This window comes from Hyperoodon ampullatus, assembly GCF_949752795.1.
Source record: "Hyperoodon ampullatus genome assembly, chromosome: 11".
Lineage (NCBI taxonomy): Eukaryota > Metazoa > Chordata > Mammalia > Artiodactyla > Ziphiidae > Hyperoodon > Hyperoodon ampullatus.
In genome coordinates this window covers 399,860-421,322 of record NC_136924.1, presented here as the reverse complement: position 1 = coordinate 421,322, position 21,463 = coordinate 399,860, and the positions used below count along the sequence as shown (strand labels likewise).

Genomic DNA, 21,463 nt, shown 5'->3' with positions numbered 1-21,463 from the left:
AGAGAGCCTGGGTTTGAATTATAAATCCACTAATTCCTGCTGTGTGATCTGAGTACATTACTTAGTCACTTAGTGCCGAAATTTCGTCACCCGGAAAATGAGAAATTAACAGCCACTACCTCAAAATGCTGTAATAAAGATTAAATGGGTTAGAATGTAGAAAGCCCTTAAGAGTGGCCCACATTTAGTAAACACAAATCCATTTGCTTTTGTAGTTGTGGTCAGTAAGTTTTGGGGATAAGAGGAAAGATAAGTTAATTATAAGTCAATAACAACCTTCTTTTAAAGTAAACCTCCATGCCTCAGAGAGTTCTCATGAAAATAGGGCACAGAGCTATAGAAAGGCTTGCTGTACTGTATCAAGTAGATTCTATACCTCACATTACAACTTAACAACAAGAAAGAGAAAATCTCTACAAACCTCCTACTAATAGTTTTAATTACCTAATGGAGAGATTTAAAAACAAATCCTTACACAGCATACCCTCCTGCCTATTTGGGCTTTAAAATGTTAAAGGAATATCCTTATGCAACAAGGAGAATCAATACTGTCCCAGCTGCAAGCATCAGAATTCCTCTTAGGGAACTACTCTGATAAACTACTTGGAGCGGAAACTCAAATCCTTAGAGCTGAGCTAGCATAAGATGATACAATGGCAGAGAAAGTTAAGACTATTCAGCATTAGAAATGAAAAAAAAAATTGGGAAAGAGAGCAGATATTGCTGAGTTTATGACAGAACAGCAAAGTGATTTTTAAGAAAAGAAGGATTCAATATTACATTTTAAGGGTTTGTTTGGGGTTTTTGCAATGTAATGCCCTGACATTTACATATGCGCACATCCCCGCAAAGCACCAGTAGAGTCAGACCAACTGGTGGAGGTCTGTTTGGGGTTTCCTAATGCAAGTAAAAAAAAAAGAGGCAAGTTCCACAACTCCCTTGACATCTGGGACAGGGACAACCTGTAAGGTAAGGATGTGATCTGTCCACAGAAACAGTTCTTCTCAAGAAGTGAGCATTTTTAGAACACACATATTTCTCCTTCCCTCTATTTCCAGAACCCTCCCCATGGGGAATTTTCAAAAATGCTGATCTGTGATCTGTACTCACTGTCTCTAGCTGCAGCATCCACCCCGTTTGCTCGTGAACACACCCATCAGGTTTTTGACCTGAAACTGCTCTTGCCCAGGTAACACGGTGAAGCCTCAGTGAATGGTCAATTCTCAGTCCTCATCCATCTCGACTTACCACAATGTATCATCTGCTTTTCTGTGAAATACTTTCTTCACCAAATGCCCAGAACGTCTAATATACCTGTTTCTTCAGTGCCTTAATCACTTGCTTCTTCTCAGTAGCCTTTACCAGCTCCTAATCTCTCTAACTGCTAAACGGTTCCTATTCTCTTTTTTTTTTTTTTTGTCGGCATTCAGTCTTCATTGCTGCGCGCGGGCTTTCTCTAGTTGCGGCGAGCAGGGACTACTCTTCATTGCGGTCACTGTGGTGGCTTCTCTTGCTGTGGAGCATGGGCTCTAGGTGCACAGGTTTCAGTAGTTGTGGCTCACGGGCTCTAGAGCGCAGGCTCAGTAGTTGTGGCACATGGGCTTAGTTGCTCTGCGACGTGTGGGATCTTCCTGGACCAGGGATCAAACCTGTGTCCCCTGCATTGGCAGGCGGATTCTTAACCACTGCACCACCAGGGAAGTCCCTCCTATTCTCTTTTCTACCTGCTCTCACAGCCTTGGTGATCCCATCCAGCCTCATAGCTTTATACATCATAAAATGCCAGCAAATGTATATCTCTAGCTGGATTACTCAGCCAAACTCCATATTTGTCAATTGAACTGTCTACTTGAGTTTCTTACAGACATCAAATTGCCACCTAAATGTTTAATAGACGTATCAGTCTTTTTTTTTTTTTTTTTTTGCGGTACGCGGGCCTCGCACTGTTGTGGCCTCTCCCGTTGCGGAGCACAGGCTACAGACGCGCAGGCTCAGTGGCCATGGCTCACGGGCCCAGCCGCTCCGCGGCATGTGGGATCTTCCCGGACCGGGGCACGAACCCGTGTCCCCTGCATCGGCAGGCGGACTCCCAACCACTGCGCCACAAGGGAAGCCCCGTATCAGTCTTTAAAATGATCTCTTTCCACAATCCTTCTCTCTCAGTAAATGGCAATTCCATCCTTCTAGTTCTTAGGCGCAAAACCTTGGAATCACTCATGGTACGTCTCTTTCCCCCAAATCTCACATCCGGTTCATCAGCAAATTTGCTGCCTCTACTTTCAATATATGCCTAGAATTAGACCACTTCTGACTACCTCACACTTAATATCCTAGTCCAAGCAATATCAAAATTTCCCTGAATTTTACCGTAGCCTCTTAACTGGTTTTCATGCCTCTGCCCTTTCCCCTACAATAGGATCTCTCAATCTCAGCATTATTAATATCTTGGGCTAGATAACTCTTTGCTGTAGGAGGCTGTCATGTGCATTGCAGGATGTTTAGCAGCATCCCTGGCAATAGTACACACTCCACCAGTCCCCCTTGAGTTGTGAAAAACAAAATGCCTCCAGATATTACCAAGTGCCTCTGAGGGACAGAATCACCCCTCAGTGGAGAACCATGGCCCTACAGTGTATTCAACCTACTGACAAGAGTGACCCTTTTATAACAGAAGCCAGATTATGTAATACCTCTGCTCAAAACTGACCAATAGATCTCCATTGTACCACCCCCCCAAAAAAAACCAAACAAACAGGGCTTCCCTGGTGGTGCAATGGTTGAGAGTCCGCCTGCCGATGCAGGGGACGTGGGTTCGTGCCCCGGTCCGGGAGGATCCCGCATGCCGCGGAGCGGCTGGGCCCGTGAGCCATGGCTGCTGAGCCTGTGCGTCCAGAGCCTGTGCTCTGCAATGGGAGAGGCCACAGCGGTGAGAGGCTCACGTACCGAAAAAACAAACTAACAAACAAAACAACAACAACAATAAAAAAACCAAAGTCCTTACCACAGCCTGCTGGCTCTACAGAATCTGTCACCTACCCACTACTCCTTGACCTCATCTCCTATTTCTCACCCCTTTGCTCACTCTGCTCCAGTCCTACTTGCCTCTTTGCTGTTCCTCAAATACGTGAACAAAGTTCCCATCTCAAAGTCTGGGCACTGTGTTCCCTCTGCCTAGAGTCCGCGTCCCATGATATCCACTTGACTTACTCCTTCACTCCCTTAAGTTCTTTGCCCCAAAGTCAGCTTCCCAATAAAGCTTTCCATGTTCACCCATTTAAAACATCCATCCTTTTCCCCATGCCCCATGTGCTCCGCACACTTCCTATCCTCCATTCTAGCTTTATTTTTAATGGCACTTATCTCCATCTGACATGCTATATGTATCACTAAATGCTTAAATGTCTGGCTCTACCTAATAGAATGTTAAGCCCCAGGTGGGAAGCGATTTTTGCCTTCTTTTATTTGCAGCTGCCTCCCAATGACATAGAAAAGTGCATATGTGAGGTACTCAATAAATGGTTATTAAATAAATGAGGGAAGGAAGGAAGGAAGGAAGGAAGGAAGGAAGGAAGGAAAGAGGGAAGGAAGAAGGAAGGAGGGAGGGAGGGGGAGGGAGGGAAGAATAGGTGCCTTGGAAACCATCTTAGATCTAAAAAGTCAAGGCAGATACAGCTGATACCTAGGATACATCTACATTCATCATTTACAAAGACTGAGTTAATGTCCATAGAATTCATTGAAAATATAATTTGTAATGTATAGTAGAAAGTAAGGATTTGTCAAAATGCTTCTGTGCTTCGGAATTTTTATGTAGGGAGCATTTAGAAAGTATATTTATAAATCCATTAACATACAGCTCTAAATATTTAAAGGTATATTAAATAAGTAGAACTTCAAGAGAAATTTTACAAAGTGCAGGGGGTGTGGAAACTCCACTAGATACATAAAACGCAGTGTGCTGGAATTAGTCAAATCATTCAATTATATACACCATAAGGTAGCTTAACAAGTAATAGTAACAGTGAACAAAGCTCTTTTCTACAGATGAAAGACTGCATAGTTCAATTGTGAGTGAAAGAGAGGAACAGAAATGCTTCCTGCTGCAAGCTGACAGTTACATGGAACCCCCTGAAGTTATAAATTGAGCTCCTCTACTAATTACTGGTCTGAAGGGGACAAAGATTCACATTTTATTTCTCTTGCTGAACGTGCAACATAAGCACTCGTGAATTTTACATTAGGGTCAAGCTGGGAAGTTCCCATCCTGTTTTACCTGGTGTAGAGAACAGTGTCACCCCCATGCAAACGAAGTCAGGTCTTCCTTTCTGCCTTGGGTGCCTACCAGGGAGATTTCAGTGTAACAGATTCTAATAGGGAAGTTGATATAGAGGGGAAAATAAAGAAGGAAGAACAAAACAAAATAAAACATAGATCCTATTTGAAATAAAATTCTGTTTAGAAATTTGAAAGAAAATCTTAGGGATTCTAAGAGCACACGTTTCAAAAGACCTCAGAATTTTGTAATATCACTCATTAAAACTGTATGCTACACCCACTGATAACAATATCAACTATTCTATCTACTTTCTGAATCACTGATTATAAGACCAATAAAGCTACACAGCAGGCAGGTACTTTAGTGAAATAGGCCCATGTCCAGAGACAAGAACCTGCGGTTCAAACGCTAATACTTTTGACCAGGTAAGCACTTTATTTTTGTCAATGAGTGATAACTTTTATGTGGATGCTGATTAACAACACTCCTGCGAAGGAAAATGGATGGGGGAGGAGGGGGGAAGAACAAACGGTTGTGATATTAATATTTCCAAACAGGTTTTCTGAGGAGAAAAAATAGCTTCAGCATTTCTAATGGGTATAGATATACCCTTTCTAACTTCCTGGAGCATCACAGTTCACTCCCCGTAAAAGCAGCAGCTTCATGCAAATTAGGATACCAAAATTCATTCATGTACTCATTCAACAAATAATTATTGAACCTACTCACTTTGTAAAAGAATGAAATGTAAACATATTCATGGTGAACAGTCTCCATCATTGCAATTTTCCTCCTCTCTTGTTTTTATTCTATTTACTGTAACTGTGTACTCAAAATATGACTGAACAAAAATAATCTAATGGATGGCTCATACATTCAGGGCTGACATGTGAGAATTAGGAAACAGAAACTGATCAATGAGTGGCTTCTTAGTGTAAAATACTGTATAGTTCTGGGAGTCATCAAGCCCTAGCTTGAAATCCCAACTCCTTTTCTTACTGGCTGTCTGAGTAAATGAAAGACTCCCAGGTCTCAATTCCCTTATGTGCAAAATGTTCTAACAGTACCTACCCCCAGAGCAGTTGTGAAGATTAAACAAGATGTTGGCAAGCACCCCTCTGTAGTGCTTACTCAACAAATTAGCTATTTGGGTTATCTTCTGGAACCTTAAACTCACATAATGCCTTTCTTAATTCCTATGAGCACTTTTTGGCAAGACTTAAAAACACTGAATTTTATGTTACCTCTTCAGAAGAAACTGTTTTCTGTGCTCATCTTCTCTAAAAATATAACCCTTAGAATGTTCATGTTTCTGGATGTCTCAAATAAATGCATGAAGAAGAAATTCCACCTTCAAGAAGCCCTTACAATAAAATAACCAAGAAAATTCTTACCTAGTTTTGGCAAGGAATAGGGCACTTTAAAGTAGTCTTCATAAAATTCTATTAATCTCTTTGTTATATGGAGAGCATAGTCCCCGGATCCTCTTCTGATAGCATCAGGTCTTGCATATAAGCGTACCTAATTAAAAATATACAGAAAAGTTACTTTAGCCTTTTGATCCTCCAATTTTATCTTCCCTGCATATATGAGCCTACACAAATCACTTTGAATACGACGAATATTAAGCAGCATTCTTGTTCATATATCAAAGCATGCTGTGGCTGAAAGAACCAAACTTAAACAATTAAAGTAACCAAGTTGAGCAAGTCACAGTTTCCCAGCTTTAAAAGTTGACATAGAGAAGATTTATATTGCATCAAAATAAATATTCAAAGTTATCACTTACATGTGCTTGCTAGAGATAGGAAGGTACGGTGGATTAGTATAACGGTGTCCTGACTATGCTGAAAGCAGGCGGGATATGGTGTCTTGGCAGGAGAGAAAATTCATGGTTTGTTAAAGTTCCATTGCAACAAGCTTTGGAAGTATTACCAGGCTGAACAAAAAAATAATTTATGCTTCTTCTTTTCTTTGGAAGCAACTATCCAATTGTCCTTATTCCCAATATGCAAAGTAGGATAGAAAACTTTTCATGTACATAAATGATTGCCATTTTGGAAGGCTGTCTGCAACCGTTCCTGGCTTCAAAACCAGCTGAAGTAAGTCATATTTCTAACACAATCTGGATACTTAATATTGATTTTCAAATCAAGCATTGTATATTATCTAGTCCTTGGCCAAAAAGGAGCCTGAGGCAAATAACATAAAAACTGAAAAAAACTAACAATTGTACAAAAAAGGTTAAAATGAGATTAGTTTTCTTAAAGCTTTCATAAAGCTATCTGGTATCTTTCTTTCCAAAGGCTAAATCTGTGTTTCACAGATGTGGTCCCTAATCCTCATATCAATTCTGTGAATAAGAAATATGTATTTTGTGGAGCAGCGGAGAGCCCGGGAGGTACTTAACCTCTTTGGGTCTCAAGTGTTCTCATTTATAAAATGAAGGTGTTAGCCACCAGCTGGTTGCTAAAGTGCTTTTCAGTTCTAAAACACATTACTTCCAATCCCATTTTACAGATAACGGAGTTTCTGTTCTTTGCAAATCACTAAAAAAGTAAATGGTTTACTTGGTGTGTAGAAATGGATCTTTATATTCAACAGGAAGACAAAAGAGAGCTGTATTCAATCATATAAAAATCGATAATATAATTAACTCTTTATTATTCTTGCTTAAAGAAAGACAACAGAGATGTGTATAATCAAAAAGAGCAAAAAGTCAAGGAAAACACATTCTGACCTTGTTAGAAAGACCTGTAATTCAATAAGATGTTTACTGAATTCAATAATAATTATTTACTGAAATTGTAAAACGACTTCCCATCTGACAACCAAACGAAATGTAGTTCACAGTTGCCTACAGTTTTGGTTGGCAGGACTATAAAACCAAAAACTGTCAGGAGACACAACCTGCAACTGCAGAAACTACCACTCTCAGAGAGACAGTGGTTAGGACCCCCTACCCCTGACGTCAACTGCTTACAAACATGCAATGTCTTAAGTTCCCAAAAAGCAGACCCTAAGGAAAGTATGAGTGTGTTCTCAAGGAGAAGCCTACAAGGGAGCAAGGAAAACAATATAAGGCAGCATAAAAAGCCAAGCAAGGGTGTAATTTCAAGTGAAGTCCTGGCCTTGGCCTGATCCTACAGGGAGCTCTAGAGTGTAAATTTCACTGGTGAGTTTGTGCTGCCTTGAGGTAAGAGAGCTTCCATATTCCTGCATCTCAGTCATTGGATACTGGTTACCCAGGAGAAGCCATAAAATCCCAGGCACTTGTTCTTGAAGGATCTGGATGATGCAGCTCCTGTGGTCCAAGGAGAGTCCTTGGGAGAAGAGGTCAGGTGTGAACTGTTAGAAGCAAAAGAGTGAGAGCTGGGTGATAAGCACACCAGACAGGAAAGGAGATCTGGCCTGTGCACCAGTAGCATACACCACAGACAAGAATCATTCATTCCTGAATTCACTCATTCAACAAATATTTATTTGGCATCTGCTTTGCACCAGGGCCTGGACTAAGCATTTTTAAGTGATGAAGAAGACATATTCTCTAACCACAGATGGTACAAAGTATTATTGGGAACAAAAAGCAATGAAAATGTAATCCTCATTCTCAAAGAACTTCCCATTAATAAAGGTAAATTAGATAATAATAACAGATAATGATGCATGCCATATGAATGGTAAGCCATGAGTGCCAAGTGGATACTGAGGAGAACAGATAGTTTTCAGAAGGTTCAAGGTGAAGTAAATAGTAAATTCATGTTAAAACCTTATGGACCACTGCAAAATAATGCAGCAAAAGGTCACTGATTTTACTCCCAAGGAGCATCATTAATTTTAGTAGAAACACAGCCATTCCTGTCAATCAGCTCTACCTGTTAGTCAAGCTATCTGTAGGCCCAGACAAGAGAAGCACAATTAAATCAATCTGGTTGTCAAGATTTGATGGAAATGATCCAATCTGAGTGAGAAGATAAAATGTACACATGATTAGTACAGAGTCTTCATTTACTCATTTAGACATTTATTGCACGCCTGCTGTGTGCCAGGCATTGTACTAGAGAGTAGAAATAGAACAATAAAAATTCCTGCCAGAAAGTAAACAAAACATTTACTCTTACTGCTCTTAAGAAGCTCACAATATGTGGAGAAACAAACAAATAAATCAACAGCAAAATACAACGTGAGAAATGTAACTGCATTTTGCCTTCCCTCCCATTACAATGGACTCCTGTAGTACAATGGAATGAACTCCCGTTACAAAGGACTGAGCTCCTACCCGCGGCCAAACCCTCCAAACTCTACCCCTCCTGCCTTTCCGAAGACATTATTCTCAAAATTCTCCCCTTTATCTCCCGTATCACCAATTTATGCTTCCATACTGGATCCTTTTCATCAGCAAACACATACTCTGTATCGTTTACTATGTTTAAGAAAAATCTTTGTTGACCACAGTTCCTCCAGCAACGGTCCTTGAAAGAGTTTCCTATATAGTTAGAATTAACATGTAAGTTAACATGCAAACTAGAATACTTTCAAAGTGAACAGGAGCACTTAACACCCGGAGACAATAGGTATAAGTAGGGTGGTTGCCCATTTATACTCCCTGTTTCTGGTCTCTCTTGAAGTCACTGCAACAAGGCTTTCATCCCCACTACTCCACCAAAACTGCTCTTATCAGCACCACTTATGGCCCCAGGATGCCAAATCCAACCATCCAACCGTCAGCTCCCAGTCTTCAACATGCTTAACCTATCAGCAGCATTTGACACAGTTGATCATTTCCCCTCTTTCAAACACTTTCTTCACTTGGCTTCTATCTTACTTTCCTTCTATCTGGTTGACCACTCCTTCTCAGGCTCCTGGCTGATTCATCCTCATCCTCTCCCTCATCCCTCTGACTTCTTAATGTTGGAGAATCTCAGATTTTAATCCATAGACATCACTTCTTGGTCTACACTCAGTCCTTTAAAGACAACATCGAGTCCCATGGTTATAAATATTATTTAGATGCTGAAGACCTACCCCATAATTCCAGACTTCCAACTGCCCACTGGACATCTCCACTTGGATATCTAATAAGCTTCTCAAAATTAACACGTCTAAAATCCAAATACCCAATCTCTCTCTCTGTCTCTCTGTCTCACACACACACACTCACACACATACACACCTGCTCCTCCTGAAGCCTTTCCATCCAGCTGCCCAAGCCCAATACCTCAAAACCATCCTTGTTTTCCCTCTTTCTCTCACACTCCCAGGTTCAACTGGTCATCAAATCCTTTTGGATCTACCTTAAAAATATACCTAGAATCCAATCACTTCTCACAACCCCACCACCACCATCCTGGTCCAAGCTTCCTTCATTTCTTGCCTGGATGAGTGCTCTAATTTCCTACTGATGCCTCATCCCCTACTCCATTCAGCCTCTTCTCTACACAACAACAACAACAAAGTTCCAATTAAAATAAATATCAGGGACTTCCCAGGTGGCGCAGTGGTTAAGAATCTGCCTGCCAGTGCAGGTGACACGGGTTTGAGCCTTGGTCCAGGAAGATCCCACATGCCGCAGAGCAACTAAGCCCGTGTACCACAACTACAAAGCCTGCTCTCTAGAGCCCGCGAGCCACAACTACTGAGCCCATGCACCACAACTACCGAAGCCCGCGTGCCTAGAGCCCATGCTCCGCAACAAGAGAAGCCACCGCAATGAGAAGCCCACGTACCGCAACGAAGAGTAGCCCCCGCTCACCACAACTAGAGAAAGCCCGCACCCAGCAATGAAGAACCAACACAGCCAAAAATAAAATAAATAAATATCAAATCATACCACTCTTCTTTTTGTCCTCTAGTGGCTTCCCATGTCATTTAGAGTAAAAGTCCAAGTTTTTACAAGGGCTCCCAAATCCCTATAAAAACCTAATCCCCTTTACTTCTCTGTCTCATTTCCTACCATTTTGCTCCACACTAACCTTACACCAATTATACACTAGCTTCCTTGGCATTCCTCAAACATGCCAGAGAGATTCTCTCATCAAGGCTTTGAGTTTTCCCCTAGATATCTCCACGGCTCATGCCCTCTCTTCCTTTAGATATACTTTTCCAAATATCTTTGCTTTCTGAGCTGTCCTCCCTCCCACCCCAGGACTCTCTATTCTCCTTCCTTGCTTTATTGTTTCCCATACATTTATCACCATTTAACAAAAGATATGCTTTACTTATTCATTTTGCTTCTGACTGCCTTTTTCCTAAGAATGTAAGTTGCATGAGGGCAAAGATTTTTATCTATTAATTCTAACAATACAAATGTGTCACTGTGCTAAGGCAACAATGTTAACCAAATGATAAGTGATTTTAAAGGCAACAGTAAATAGTAGGACTTAATTATAATACTGGTGGTAATTCATGGGGGGATATTAAGCCAGAAAATGATAAAGTTACTTTTGCATGTCAGAAAGATTACGTCAGTGACCTATACCAGGTGAACTGAGATATAGGGGGATGCTTGTGAAGACGTCCAAGAGAAATAAAATTAGAAAAGTGAAGAGATACATAGTGATAGGTAAGACTGGATACGTAAAGAGAAACTTCAAACCAAATTAAAGAAGGGCCTGTAAACCAGATGGTAGAATACTAATTCACTCCTATAGGCATAGGCAAGTCACAGATTTTAAGCCACAGAATGACAGAATCAGAATTAAGTTTTAATTGATGACGCTAGCTGCTGTATAGATGATAGATGAGGAGGGACAAAGGAAAATAAGTTAGACTTATTTCAAACAAAGGAAATAAGTTAGACTATTGTAGTGAAAGTTGACGGTGGTTTGGACTGGAGAGATGGCAGGAGGGATGCAGAGAAATGGAGAGATTTATTCAATTGGTCCTAACATTCTATTGAACAAGTCCTTTAGTTACCAAATAAAGACAATTGTAGTCACATTCTTAGTAATGAACAATCATTCACCTTATCTGTACCTGTCTCACTCCAGTGCCCAGTTGGAACAAGTGAGACCAGCTGAAGGATGGGGTTGGGGGTGGGGGAAGTCTAAAATATTTCACAAACTGGATAATTCCTTTGTTGTTAATCAAGAGTTGGCTGTGCAATAATCTATTTTATACTGTGAAAAAAAAATCACAGTTGTTTTCTTCTTTTAGAGCAACTAGGTTCTACTTAATCATAACACAGAAACTAAATCTTCAAAAACAGAGTTATCACTCAAAAGCAATGAAAGATAATTTTATTACACCTGCTCACTTGCTCTTCTGACATTCCACGATAAGAGCCCAGCTCTGAAAATGTAAATTGCTAACCAGGCTTTATCTCTCCCTCTGCGTAGCTTCTTCCTACAACCAATACAAACCAAACTGCACATTAAGGTCCAGTAGAAAGGACATTATACTAGGAACTGGCACACAGGGATGTGACACTCAGCTTTCTCAGTAACGACTGTCAACTTGGGAAAGTCTGTTAACTTCTTTGGGTCTCAGTTCAGAGTTCTTTCCAGGGATAATAGTTTATCATTATCTATATATCATATTAACCCTGAGAGGCTGGTGCATCACTAATTTGCGTAAATTGTTCTCATCTAGTCACTACTTATTTTGAAAAGAAAATAATGAAAAGTTTTTGTTTTTAATCTTCACTCAGTTGAACTCCTTGACATTTTTTGCTTCCCTTGAAAATACACACCAACTACTCAGCCGTCATTCTCCATCCTTTAATCGAGTGTTCCTCTTTTTATTTCCCTGAACTGTCCATGAACTTGGTACTGATCAGACAGACATAACTATAGTAGCCAGCCAATATGAAATAGAAGAAGCTGGCCTTGGAAAAAAATGATCTTATGGCCCCACCACTGTGGGAATACACAGCAGCAATGAGCTAAGGTTTAGGAGCTACATATTTTTGATCCCATAGAAAACTTAAATGCCCAAAATAGGTATTCCTAGGGGGCTTCTGTTTGACCCAGTGGCCTTTACTCTGTAGTTTCATGGATGCTCTATACTTAAAGTATGTTTGTTTTATCTTTTTATAGGACCTTAAGACCAGTCGATCCTTGAACAACATGGGTTTGAACTGCACAGATCCACTCATATCCGAAATTTTTTCAATAAGTACATTGGAAAATTTTTTGGAGATTGCAACAAGTTGAAAAAAAAACATGAACCACATAGTCTAGAAATATCAAAAAACTTTTAAAAAGGTAAGGTATGTCATGAATGCATAAAATATATGTAGATATGCATATAACATATCAAATATGTGTTAATTGACTGTTATCAGTAAGGCTTCTGGGTCAACAGTAGGCTCTTAGTAGTTAAGTTTTGGGGAGTCCAAAGTTATACATGGATTCTCAACTGTGCAAGGGGTCGGTGTCCCTAGCCCCCTTATTGTTCAAGGGTCAACTGTGTTTTGATCATAGAAGGGGGAAAATACTAAAGGCAGATACCATCAATCCCACTGGTCATCTCACTTTCTCACAGTAACAGGGATGGCAATTAAGTTTCAACTTATTCTGACAACTGAGAGTGGCTTCTTAGAGGACATGTCAGGAGGAAACTTGACACCACATCTACACTTGTCAGGAGAAAGTGCCATGATCTGTGAAATGCCATCTGTGCTGCTAGGGGTAGGAGAGGTGGCACTGATGTCAGATATATGCCATTATTAGGACAGAATATTCTTTAGAAAGGAGTCATAATGGTAGGAAACTTTAGATAAGTTCAAACTGACTGTCTCTGATAGCTGTGCAACTCAGAATTAGAACATCAAAGACAGTTAAGTGACATCATCAATGGGATATTTAGTTAGTTAGCTACTATTTAATGAGCATATATTAATGGTCATGCGCTGACTGTCCAAAGGTAAGCAAAAGAGACATGGTCTCTTCTCTCAAGAAGCTTGCAGTCCAGTGGGGAGATACAGCAACTAAGTCTAATCATTGAGAAAATCAGTGTGGACCAAATTTACAATGGCTCTTCAAAGAAGTTCTCTCCATAGAGATGGTGATTCATCAGAACAGGGACAGAGAACCATGGAAGTAAAGAGAAGTAAACAACTATTCAAATTCTTATGTATAATGTTCTACTTTCATTGTATTAAAGATTTCAAAGGAAAAGTAAAAATACATATACAATTGTAATATAATGCAAATAAGTAAACACATGCAGTTGTCAGAAATATTATAAAATTTTACACTAAATAATTCTGGAGACTTTCTTCTAATAATTTAAAATACTTCACAGATTTTCTTATTTATCTTTACAAAATACCTGTAGAATCAGTATGGTGTTCAGCAGTGAATTCTGATTATGTAGATGAAGAATCTGAAAAGAAGTTTTTCTATAGTCACTGAGTCATTTTAAAGGACAGTGAAACTAAATTTCTCTAGTGCCTTTCTTCTAGACTGTTTTAATTATTTGTTGTGTTAAAAATGAATTGTGGTAGTTGCTATACAATTATGTGAAACAGTGTGTAGTTATACCATACAGCAGAGGGAAAAAAAAATTTATAGCACTAGCACACCTGTTAAATAAAGACTTGAATAACATTTGCTCTGATTTGACATTTGTAGTTTGGTATGTTAAGTTAAATAAACCTTCTGGCTTGCCAGAGTTATTCTCTGAGAAAAGTTCATACTGAAAGAGTACATTAAGAACTTTGGAAGACACAGAAATTATTTCACGGCTTTCAAATTTCACTCTAATAACAATAACGAATTTACTTTTCCTTTCACCTAACTGAAAAAAATCAGTCCCTTTCTTTAATAACTGCAAAACAATGATGTGCTGTCACTAAACTCTCCACCATTACAGCTGAATTAATTCGCCTATGTGAATATAATTTGATTTGGGGGTTCTTCATACAAATCAATAAAACAAAACAAGCCGGGCAGAAGGGAGCAGGTGATTTTGACACTATGTAGAAGAAAAATACATCGATACAAAGAGGGAAGGATGTTGTAAACAAGAAGCTAAAAGCCCAAGAATATTAGTCTTCTTTAAAATTCGGAAGATACTGGGTTTTTTGCAAAGAAAAAGGAAAATAAACACACACAGAACTCTGACAGAAACAAGGAGCCAGAACCTAGATGCATGAGCCAATAAACATAAAAAGGAGGCTCCAAGGGGGATGGGGAAGGAGCTGGCGTGACTGGAGCAGGTGGTACAAGGGCAGGAGGCAGACCTTACCCCCCAAAGGTATCATGTCCCAATCCTTAGAACCTGTGAATGTTATCAAAGGGACTTTGATTGTGATTAAGTTAAGAATTTTGACATGAGGAGATTATCATGGATTATTCAGGTGGGCCCTAAATGTCATCACAAATGTTCCACTAAGAGGGAGGCAGAAGGAGTTTTGACTACAGAAAAGGAGAATGCAATAGGATGACAGAAGCAGAAAGAAATCTGAAGATGCAAAGAAGGAGAAAGAGCTCATAAATCACTAAATGCAAGACATGCAGCTCTAGGAGCTGGAAAGGCAAGGACCAGATCCTCCTCTAGAGCCTCCAGAGGGAACCAGCTTTGCCAACACCCTGATTTCAACCCTGTTAAAACTCATTTTAGATTTCTAACCTCTGGAATAGGAAGAGAATAAACTTGTATGGCATTAAGTCACTGAGTTTCTGGTAATTTATTACAGCAGCAATAGGAAGCTAGTATAACTTTTTTCTATCTTCATGCCAGTTAACACACTGATTTGTGTTAGATTTTCAGCTTCATTTTTATTTATTTTTTTTTTTATTATTTTTTTTGTGTGTGGTACGCGGGCCTCTCACTGTTGTGGCCTCTCCCGTTGCGGAGCACAGGCTCCGGACGCACAGGCTCAGTGGCCATGGCTCACGGGCCTAGCCGCTCCACGGCATGTGGGATCTTCCCGGGCCGGGGCACGAACCCATGTCCCCTGCATCGGCAGGCGGACTCTCAACCACTGCGCCACCAGGGAAGCCCCCTCAGCTTCATATAAGAGCTTATTTTGTACTTCTCTGTGTGCCACTCTTTCTGTTGTAGACATAATTATTTACAGCTTTCAATCTGCTAATGTTGGCACAAATGATTTACTTACATATATTATTACCAAGCACATAACACATTATTGCATGTAATGGTACACACACACAAAAGCGAAACGACTGAGTAAAAGAATCATCTACAGCAATAATTATCCAAGTGTTGTCTCATTATGCTTTGCAGCAGAATCACCTGGGGTAATTGTTTAAAATTCAGATTCCTGGGTCAATACACTGCAGAAATGCTGAATCACCTCTCTCCATGGGGCCCTAAAATCTTCATTTTAACAAACTTACCAATTGAATTATATATACACTAAAATTGAAGAACTACTGGCCTAGAGTCACCTAAGAACCTTTAGTTCATTCAGCCCCACAGCAAGCAAGCCTCAAGACTGGAAAGAAATATTTAGCAAAAGCCTAACACACAGGAAAACATATATATCCTTATTACTTAAATCTCTTTCAACATCAAAGTCTTCAATGAAGATACATTCAACATGACTGTTATTATTTTTAACTCAAAAAACTAATCTTTCTTTCCCCTGCACAATAAACTATAAACAACAGATGAGTCAGATCCAATGTTTGGAAACCAGTAAAAGTTGTTTAATACTGTCACACCCCATAGATAAAACGGTAGCATTTAATCCCTCTCTGAGATAGAGTACATCTTTTGTAGTAAACTGAATTGCAGGTTTTTTTTTTTTTTAGTGAGATAGAATAAATGTAGAGAATTTCCTTATTAAGCCATCCGTTTTATGCCTGGCCAAATTTCTTCAGCAAGACTGACACCCAAGAACATCTACTTGTAAATACAGGAGCTAAGGGCTCAGTTGGATTCAGTTTCAATTTGTTTTGTCCCATCTGTCCTTTTATTCCCTGCTTTCCAGCAACCTGCTGACCTTACTTTTATGTAGGCCACTTTCTCCTCCAACTCAGCACCATCCAGTTCAAACACAGCATCCCTCCTGCACCAACCCTCTCTTGTGGATCTTTCAATGATGCAGGCAGCCTTCCACTACCTAGGGGTCAGAACTCAGAATTCCTTTGTCCATTCACTCAGTTAATAAATATTTATTGAGAGTCTACTCTGTACCAGGTGCTCTTCTAGGAAGGAAACCAAACAAATAAAAATCCCTACCATGGAAGCTTATATCCTGGTAGGAAAGATGGATAAATACAAACAATACAAATAAATGCTACAAATAATACACTATAAATAGTAAACAATACAAATAAATACAAATAATATATGGCATGTTAAATAGTAATAAGTGTTCAACATTAAAGTAAATCAGAAGGAGTTACAAAATGTCAAAGGCCATGGAAAGCCTCACTGAGAAGGTGGTATTTGAGTAAAAATATAAAATAAGTAAGGATATAAGCAACGTGGAGACAGATTCCAGGAAGAGCTACTTAGGAGCGTCCTGAAAACTTTCATTTCAGTCCTCAAGCCTCTCCATTCAACTCTTTCTTTAAAGAAACTACAAAATAGAGAAATCATATAGAAAAGTACAGTACAAAAGTGCATTATTCTTATACCCTTAACAGATTTAAGTAATGTGGATATTTTTCCCCATTTGCTTCAGATGTTTTTTAACCATGTAGAACATTACCCTTCCATTGAGGCAATACACCCCCCTCTCACCACGCCCCTCCCCCCACTCCAGAATTAACCGTGGCCATGAAGTACAGGCTTCAGTAGACTTTCAGTTCATGTTACAATTGTCCTGCGTTTTAACGGGCATGACCCATTTCTCTTCAAAGGAGCTATACAATTTACATCCCACCAGCAATGTATGACAGTCCCAGCTTCCCCACATCCCCATACATTTTGAAATGTATGTTCATCAACGGTTATGAAGTGGTGTCTGGTTTTTAGTTGTAATTTGCATCATCCTAGTAATGCAGGTGTTAATCACCATTTCAAGTGTATATTGGCTTATATGTTCCTGTTCTGCAAACTGCCCTGTTCCTTTGCCTAGTCTTCCATTGGATCATTTACCTATTTTCTCAGGGTTCATAGTAGTCCTTTGTGTATTCTGGACCGTAGTCATTTGCCTGTGTATGATTTACAAAAATCTTCTCCTAGTCTGTGCTAGTCTTATACATTATGTCCCTGATCAAATAAAATGTTTTACTTTTAATGCAGTCAAATATCAAGTGTTCCCTTTAGGGTTTCTGCTTTCTGGGTCTCTTTAAAGAAATCTTTCATCACCTTCAAGGTCAAAAAATATTTTTTCCTACATTTTCTTTTAAGATTTTTAAACGTTTGCTTTTCATAGTCAGAGCTTTAACCCATGCAGAATGTATTTATGGGAAATAGTGATCTCATTTTATTTTTTTCTGTGTGGATGATCAATTGTCTCAGTACTATTTATTGAAGAGTCCTGCCTTCCCAACTGATTTATAATGCCTCTCTCCATATACAAAGTTCTCATACAAACTTAGATCTCCATTGTTTTCTGTTGGTCAGTATGTCTGTCACTGTGCCAACAGCACATTCTGGAATCACTAAAGGCACAGTGGTTAAGAATCTGCCTGCCAATGCAGGGGACATGGGTTCGATCCCTGGTCCGGGAAGATCCCACATGCCGCAGAGTAACTAAGCCCGTGCACCACAACTACTGAGCCTGTGTCTAGAGCCCACGAGCCACAACTACTGAAGCGCAAGTGCCTAGAGCCTGTGCTCCACAAGAGAAGCCACCGCAATGAGAAGCCCATGCACAGCAACAAAGAGTAGGCCCTGCTCACCACAACTAGAGAAAGCCTGCACGCAGCAACGAAGACCCAATGCAGCCAAAAAATAAAATTTTTTAATTTTCAAAAAAATAAATAAGTAATCAACTGTGAGGTCTAATAAGACCAGTACTTTTCCTTAATTGTTTTCAAAGCTTCCTTATTATTCTATATGAATTTTAGGATCATTTTCCACATTTACACAAAAAAATCCTCTTGGGGACTTGGATAAATTGCACTAGATTTGCATGTTAATATGACACCTTCAAATGTTAGATCTTAACACCCATGCCTATGGAATATCTCTTGATTATTTCAGTCTTTATCCCATCTTTAAGTTTATCAATTTCCTTCATATAAGCCTTGCACATCTTCTATTAGATTTACTTCTAGATACCTTATGGTTTGTTGTCACTGTGAATGGGATTTGAAAAATCATATTTCTAATCTATTGTTTCTGAAAGTAGCCACTTACTGATTTTAGTAAAATGACTTTGAAACTAGCCAACTGTCTGAAATAACTCTAATAGTTTTTCTGCATTGTTTTGTGTTGGCTGGTCTCAGTCAAGATTTCTAGAACAATGCCAAATTTTTTTAAAAAGCAGTGAAAGAAGGCATCCTTATCTTATTTTTCGCTTTATTTGGAATGCTTCTACTGTTTCACTACCAAATATAATTCTTGCTGCCAGATAAGGAAATTCCCTTCTATTCATTGTTTGCCAAGAATTGTCATGAATAGTGCTGGATGTTTCTAATGCTTTCATCGTATCTATTCAGATGATATTTTTCTTCTTTTTTTCCTGTGTTCCATTAGGGTAGTGAATCATAATAATAAATTTTCTAGTGTTAACCGTTTGCTTTCCTGGGGTGAGGGTGGGGGCGGGGTAACCTACTTAGATATGTTGGGAAGCTTTTCGTTTGTTTAAGATTTACCTTTTCCCAGATAGTGTTTTAACTAAAACACACCTATAAAACTGTGTAACCTGGTGGTTTTGTGTGAGGACAGATTTTGATTAGTGATTCACTATATCTATGGTTATTGATAATTCATATTTTTCTTAAAATTATGCATTTCATCTAAGTTTTAAAAGCATGAGAAAGAATTTCTCCATAATATTCTCTATTTTTGAAATCTCTCCATCTAGAGTTATTTCAATTCTAATAATATTTGTACTTTCTTTTTTCTCTTGATTAAAACTGTCAGAGGTATGCCTAATAGTCTTTCCAAAGAATTCTCTTATGGTTTCATTAAGCCTTCTATTATTTCTTAGTTTTTTATTTCATTGATTTCTAATCTTATCTTTATTATTTTCCTGATTCTTTCATTATACTGTTATTTCTCTAAATGTTTCAATAAAATGATCAACTGATGAATTTTAAATCATTCATGTTTTAATATGATCCTTAAGGCTCTTTATACTATATTCTTTAAGGCTCTAAGTTCCTTCTAAGTATAGCTTTTACTTGCATCTATGAAATTTAATAAGCAGTGTTCTCATTTTTCATTAATTTCTAAATATTTCATAACTTCCTATTTGACCCATAAATTATTTAGAAGTATGTCATTAACTTCCTAATGTATGTGATTTCCAGGTTACTTTTCTTTATTATTCCTATCTAACATTACTGCCAAAAGCCTGGGCCATTTGACAGATTCTTGGTATTTCTTCAGATTTTTTCTAGACCAGTAATTAACGAAGTTTTTAAGCAATGGATCTAGATGCTTGAAAACAATGTTTAACCACTAATTTTTAAGTAAATGGTTCTAAATATATTGAGATTAATATTGTTTTGTTTATATCTTCTAAATCTCTACTAGGTTTTTTGCCTTATGTTCCTGAGAAAGATATTAAAATCTCCCATAAGCCCATTGATTTGGTTGTCCATCTATAGTTCTGCCAACTTCTGCCTCGTATATCAATACTTTGAGTCAATATTATTAGGTGCATACGGGTTCATGTCTTCCAGGTGAAATCCTCTTATAATTTCAGCCTCAATAATGTGAATGCCTTAAAATATATTTCATCAAATATCACTGACTTTATCCTTCCTTTTACATTCAAAATTGTGGGCTTTATATTTAAGATGCATCTTCTGTCAAGCATAGAATCATATTTTACTTCTTTATCCAATTTTTTGTTCAATTTATTTAAACTAAAACAAAAACTTTTTCATTCTATATTTTAATAGGTAAATTTAGTGTAGACAGATATATAGATATAGCTACAGATAGATTCCTATTCTGTTCTACTATCTTTTTCAATGTTTGCTATCCATCTTGCTTTTACTTTGCTTCTTTTTTCTCCTTTCCTGCTTTAAGTAGATCTATCATTTTTTCTCTGTTCCATTTTTATCCTTTTTGTCATTTCAAAATTGTATAAACTAATATTTCTATCTACTCTTTCAGTAGTTGCACTTAAATGTCACTGCATGATGACTTTACACAGTCTAATGTTAATCTGTATCTCTACATGCCTTGAGAACAAGGACCTGAATACACTATACATTTAGTATAGTATGGTTTTCAAGTGACCAGGTCTGGAGCTAGACTACCTGGACCTAGATCCTGGCTCTATCTCTTCCTAACATTTAATAGGTAAGTTACTAACCATCACTCTGCATCAGTCCCTTCATCAGAAAAATTAAATTAATGATAAAAATGCTAATTGTAATTGCTTGAGAATTATGAGAATTACATTAGTCACTACATGGAAAGGGCTGAGAAAAGTGGCTAGTATATGTGTTAGCTGTTATGGATTTTCACTTTCTCATTATACTACTGTTATAAGTCATTTTTTACATCATCAAAGTTAGTCATTATTATTATTTCACAGGTGATATTTATTTAAATTTACCAACAGGTTCACCAATCCTTGCTTCACCATTGCTTCTTTCTTTCTAGGTTAAATTTTCTTCTCCCTGGGGTATATCCTATAGTCATTCTTTTCACAATGGTCTGTAAACAGAAAACTCTTCCAGTCCTTCTTTCTCTGGAAATGTCTGTATTTTGCCTTCACTCATAATTAATAATTTATCAGAATATGGAAGCCCAGTTAGGACATGACTTTTTGAAAGTTTGAAAGTTTGTATTTTGAAAGTTTGTATCACACTATCTAGGGGACTCTGTTGTCACTGATGAGATGTCTACTTGTCATTCCTTTCTCAATAGGTGATCTTTCTTTTCTCCCTGGTTACTTTTTTTTAAACATGAATAGTTTTAAATTTTCAGAAAGAAACAGTGATAACAGTATAATGAACCCCTGTATTATCATCTCCTAGATTCAACAATTATCAAGAATTTGCTTCATCTATCTTTTTCTTTTTTCACCTGAAGTATTTTAAAGGAAATCACAGACATTATGTCATTTCACTCATACCATATACCTCTCCAAAACTATGTTTTTTAATTTAACCACGATATCATTATACATCTTAC

General features: G+C 38.3%; 1 protein-coding gene across 1 annotated transcript in view; it reads right to left on the bottom strand.

Moving 5' to 3' along the window:
- The window catches only part of TRHDE (thyrotropin releasing hormone degrading enzyme), a gene marked incomplete at both ends in the record, with an annotated part of 409,908 nt that overhangs the window by 259,793 nt on the left and 128,652 nt on the right, over positions 1 to 21,463 (bottom strand). Inside the window, one exon of the mRNA XM_079715341.1 lies at positions 5,671 to 5,797. Within this exon, the coding sequence (XP_079571467.1) occupies positions 5,671 to 5,797 (127 nt within the window). The remainder of the gene's footprint in view (positions 1 to 5,670; positions 5,798 to 21,463) is intronic.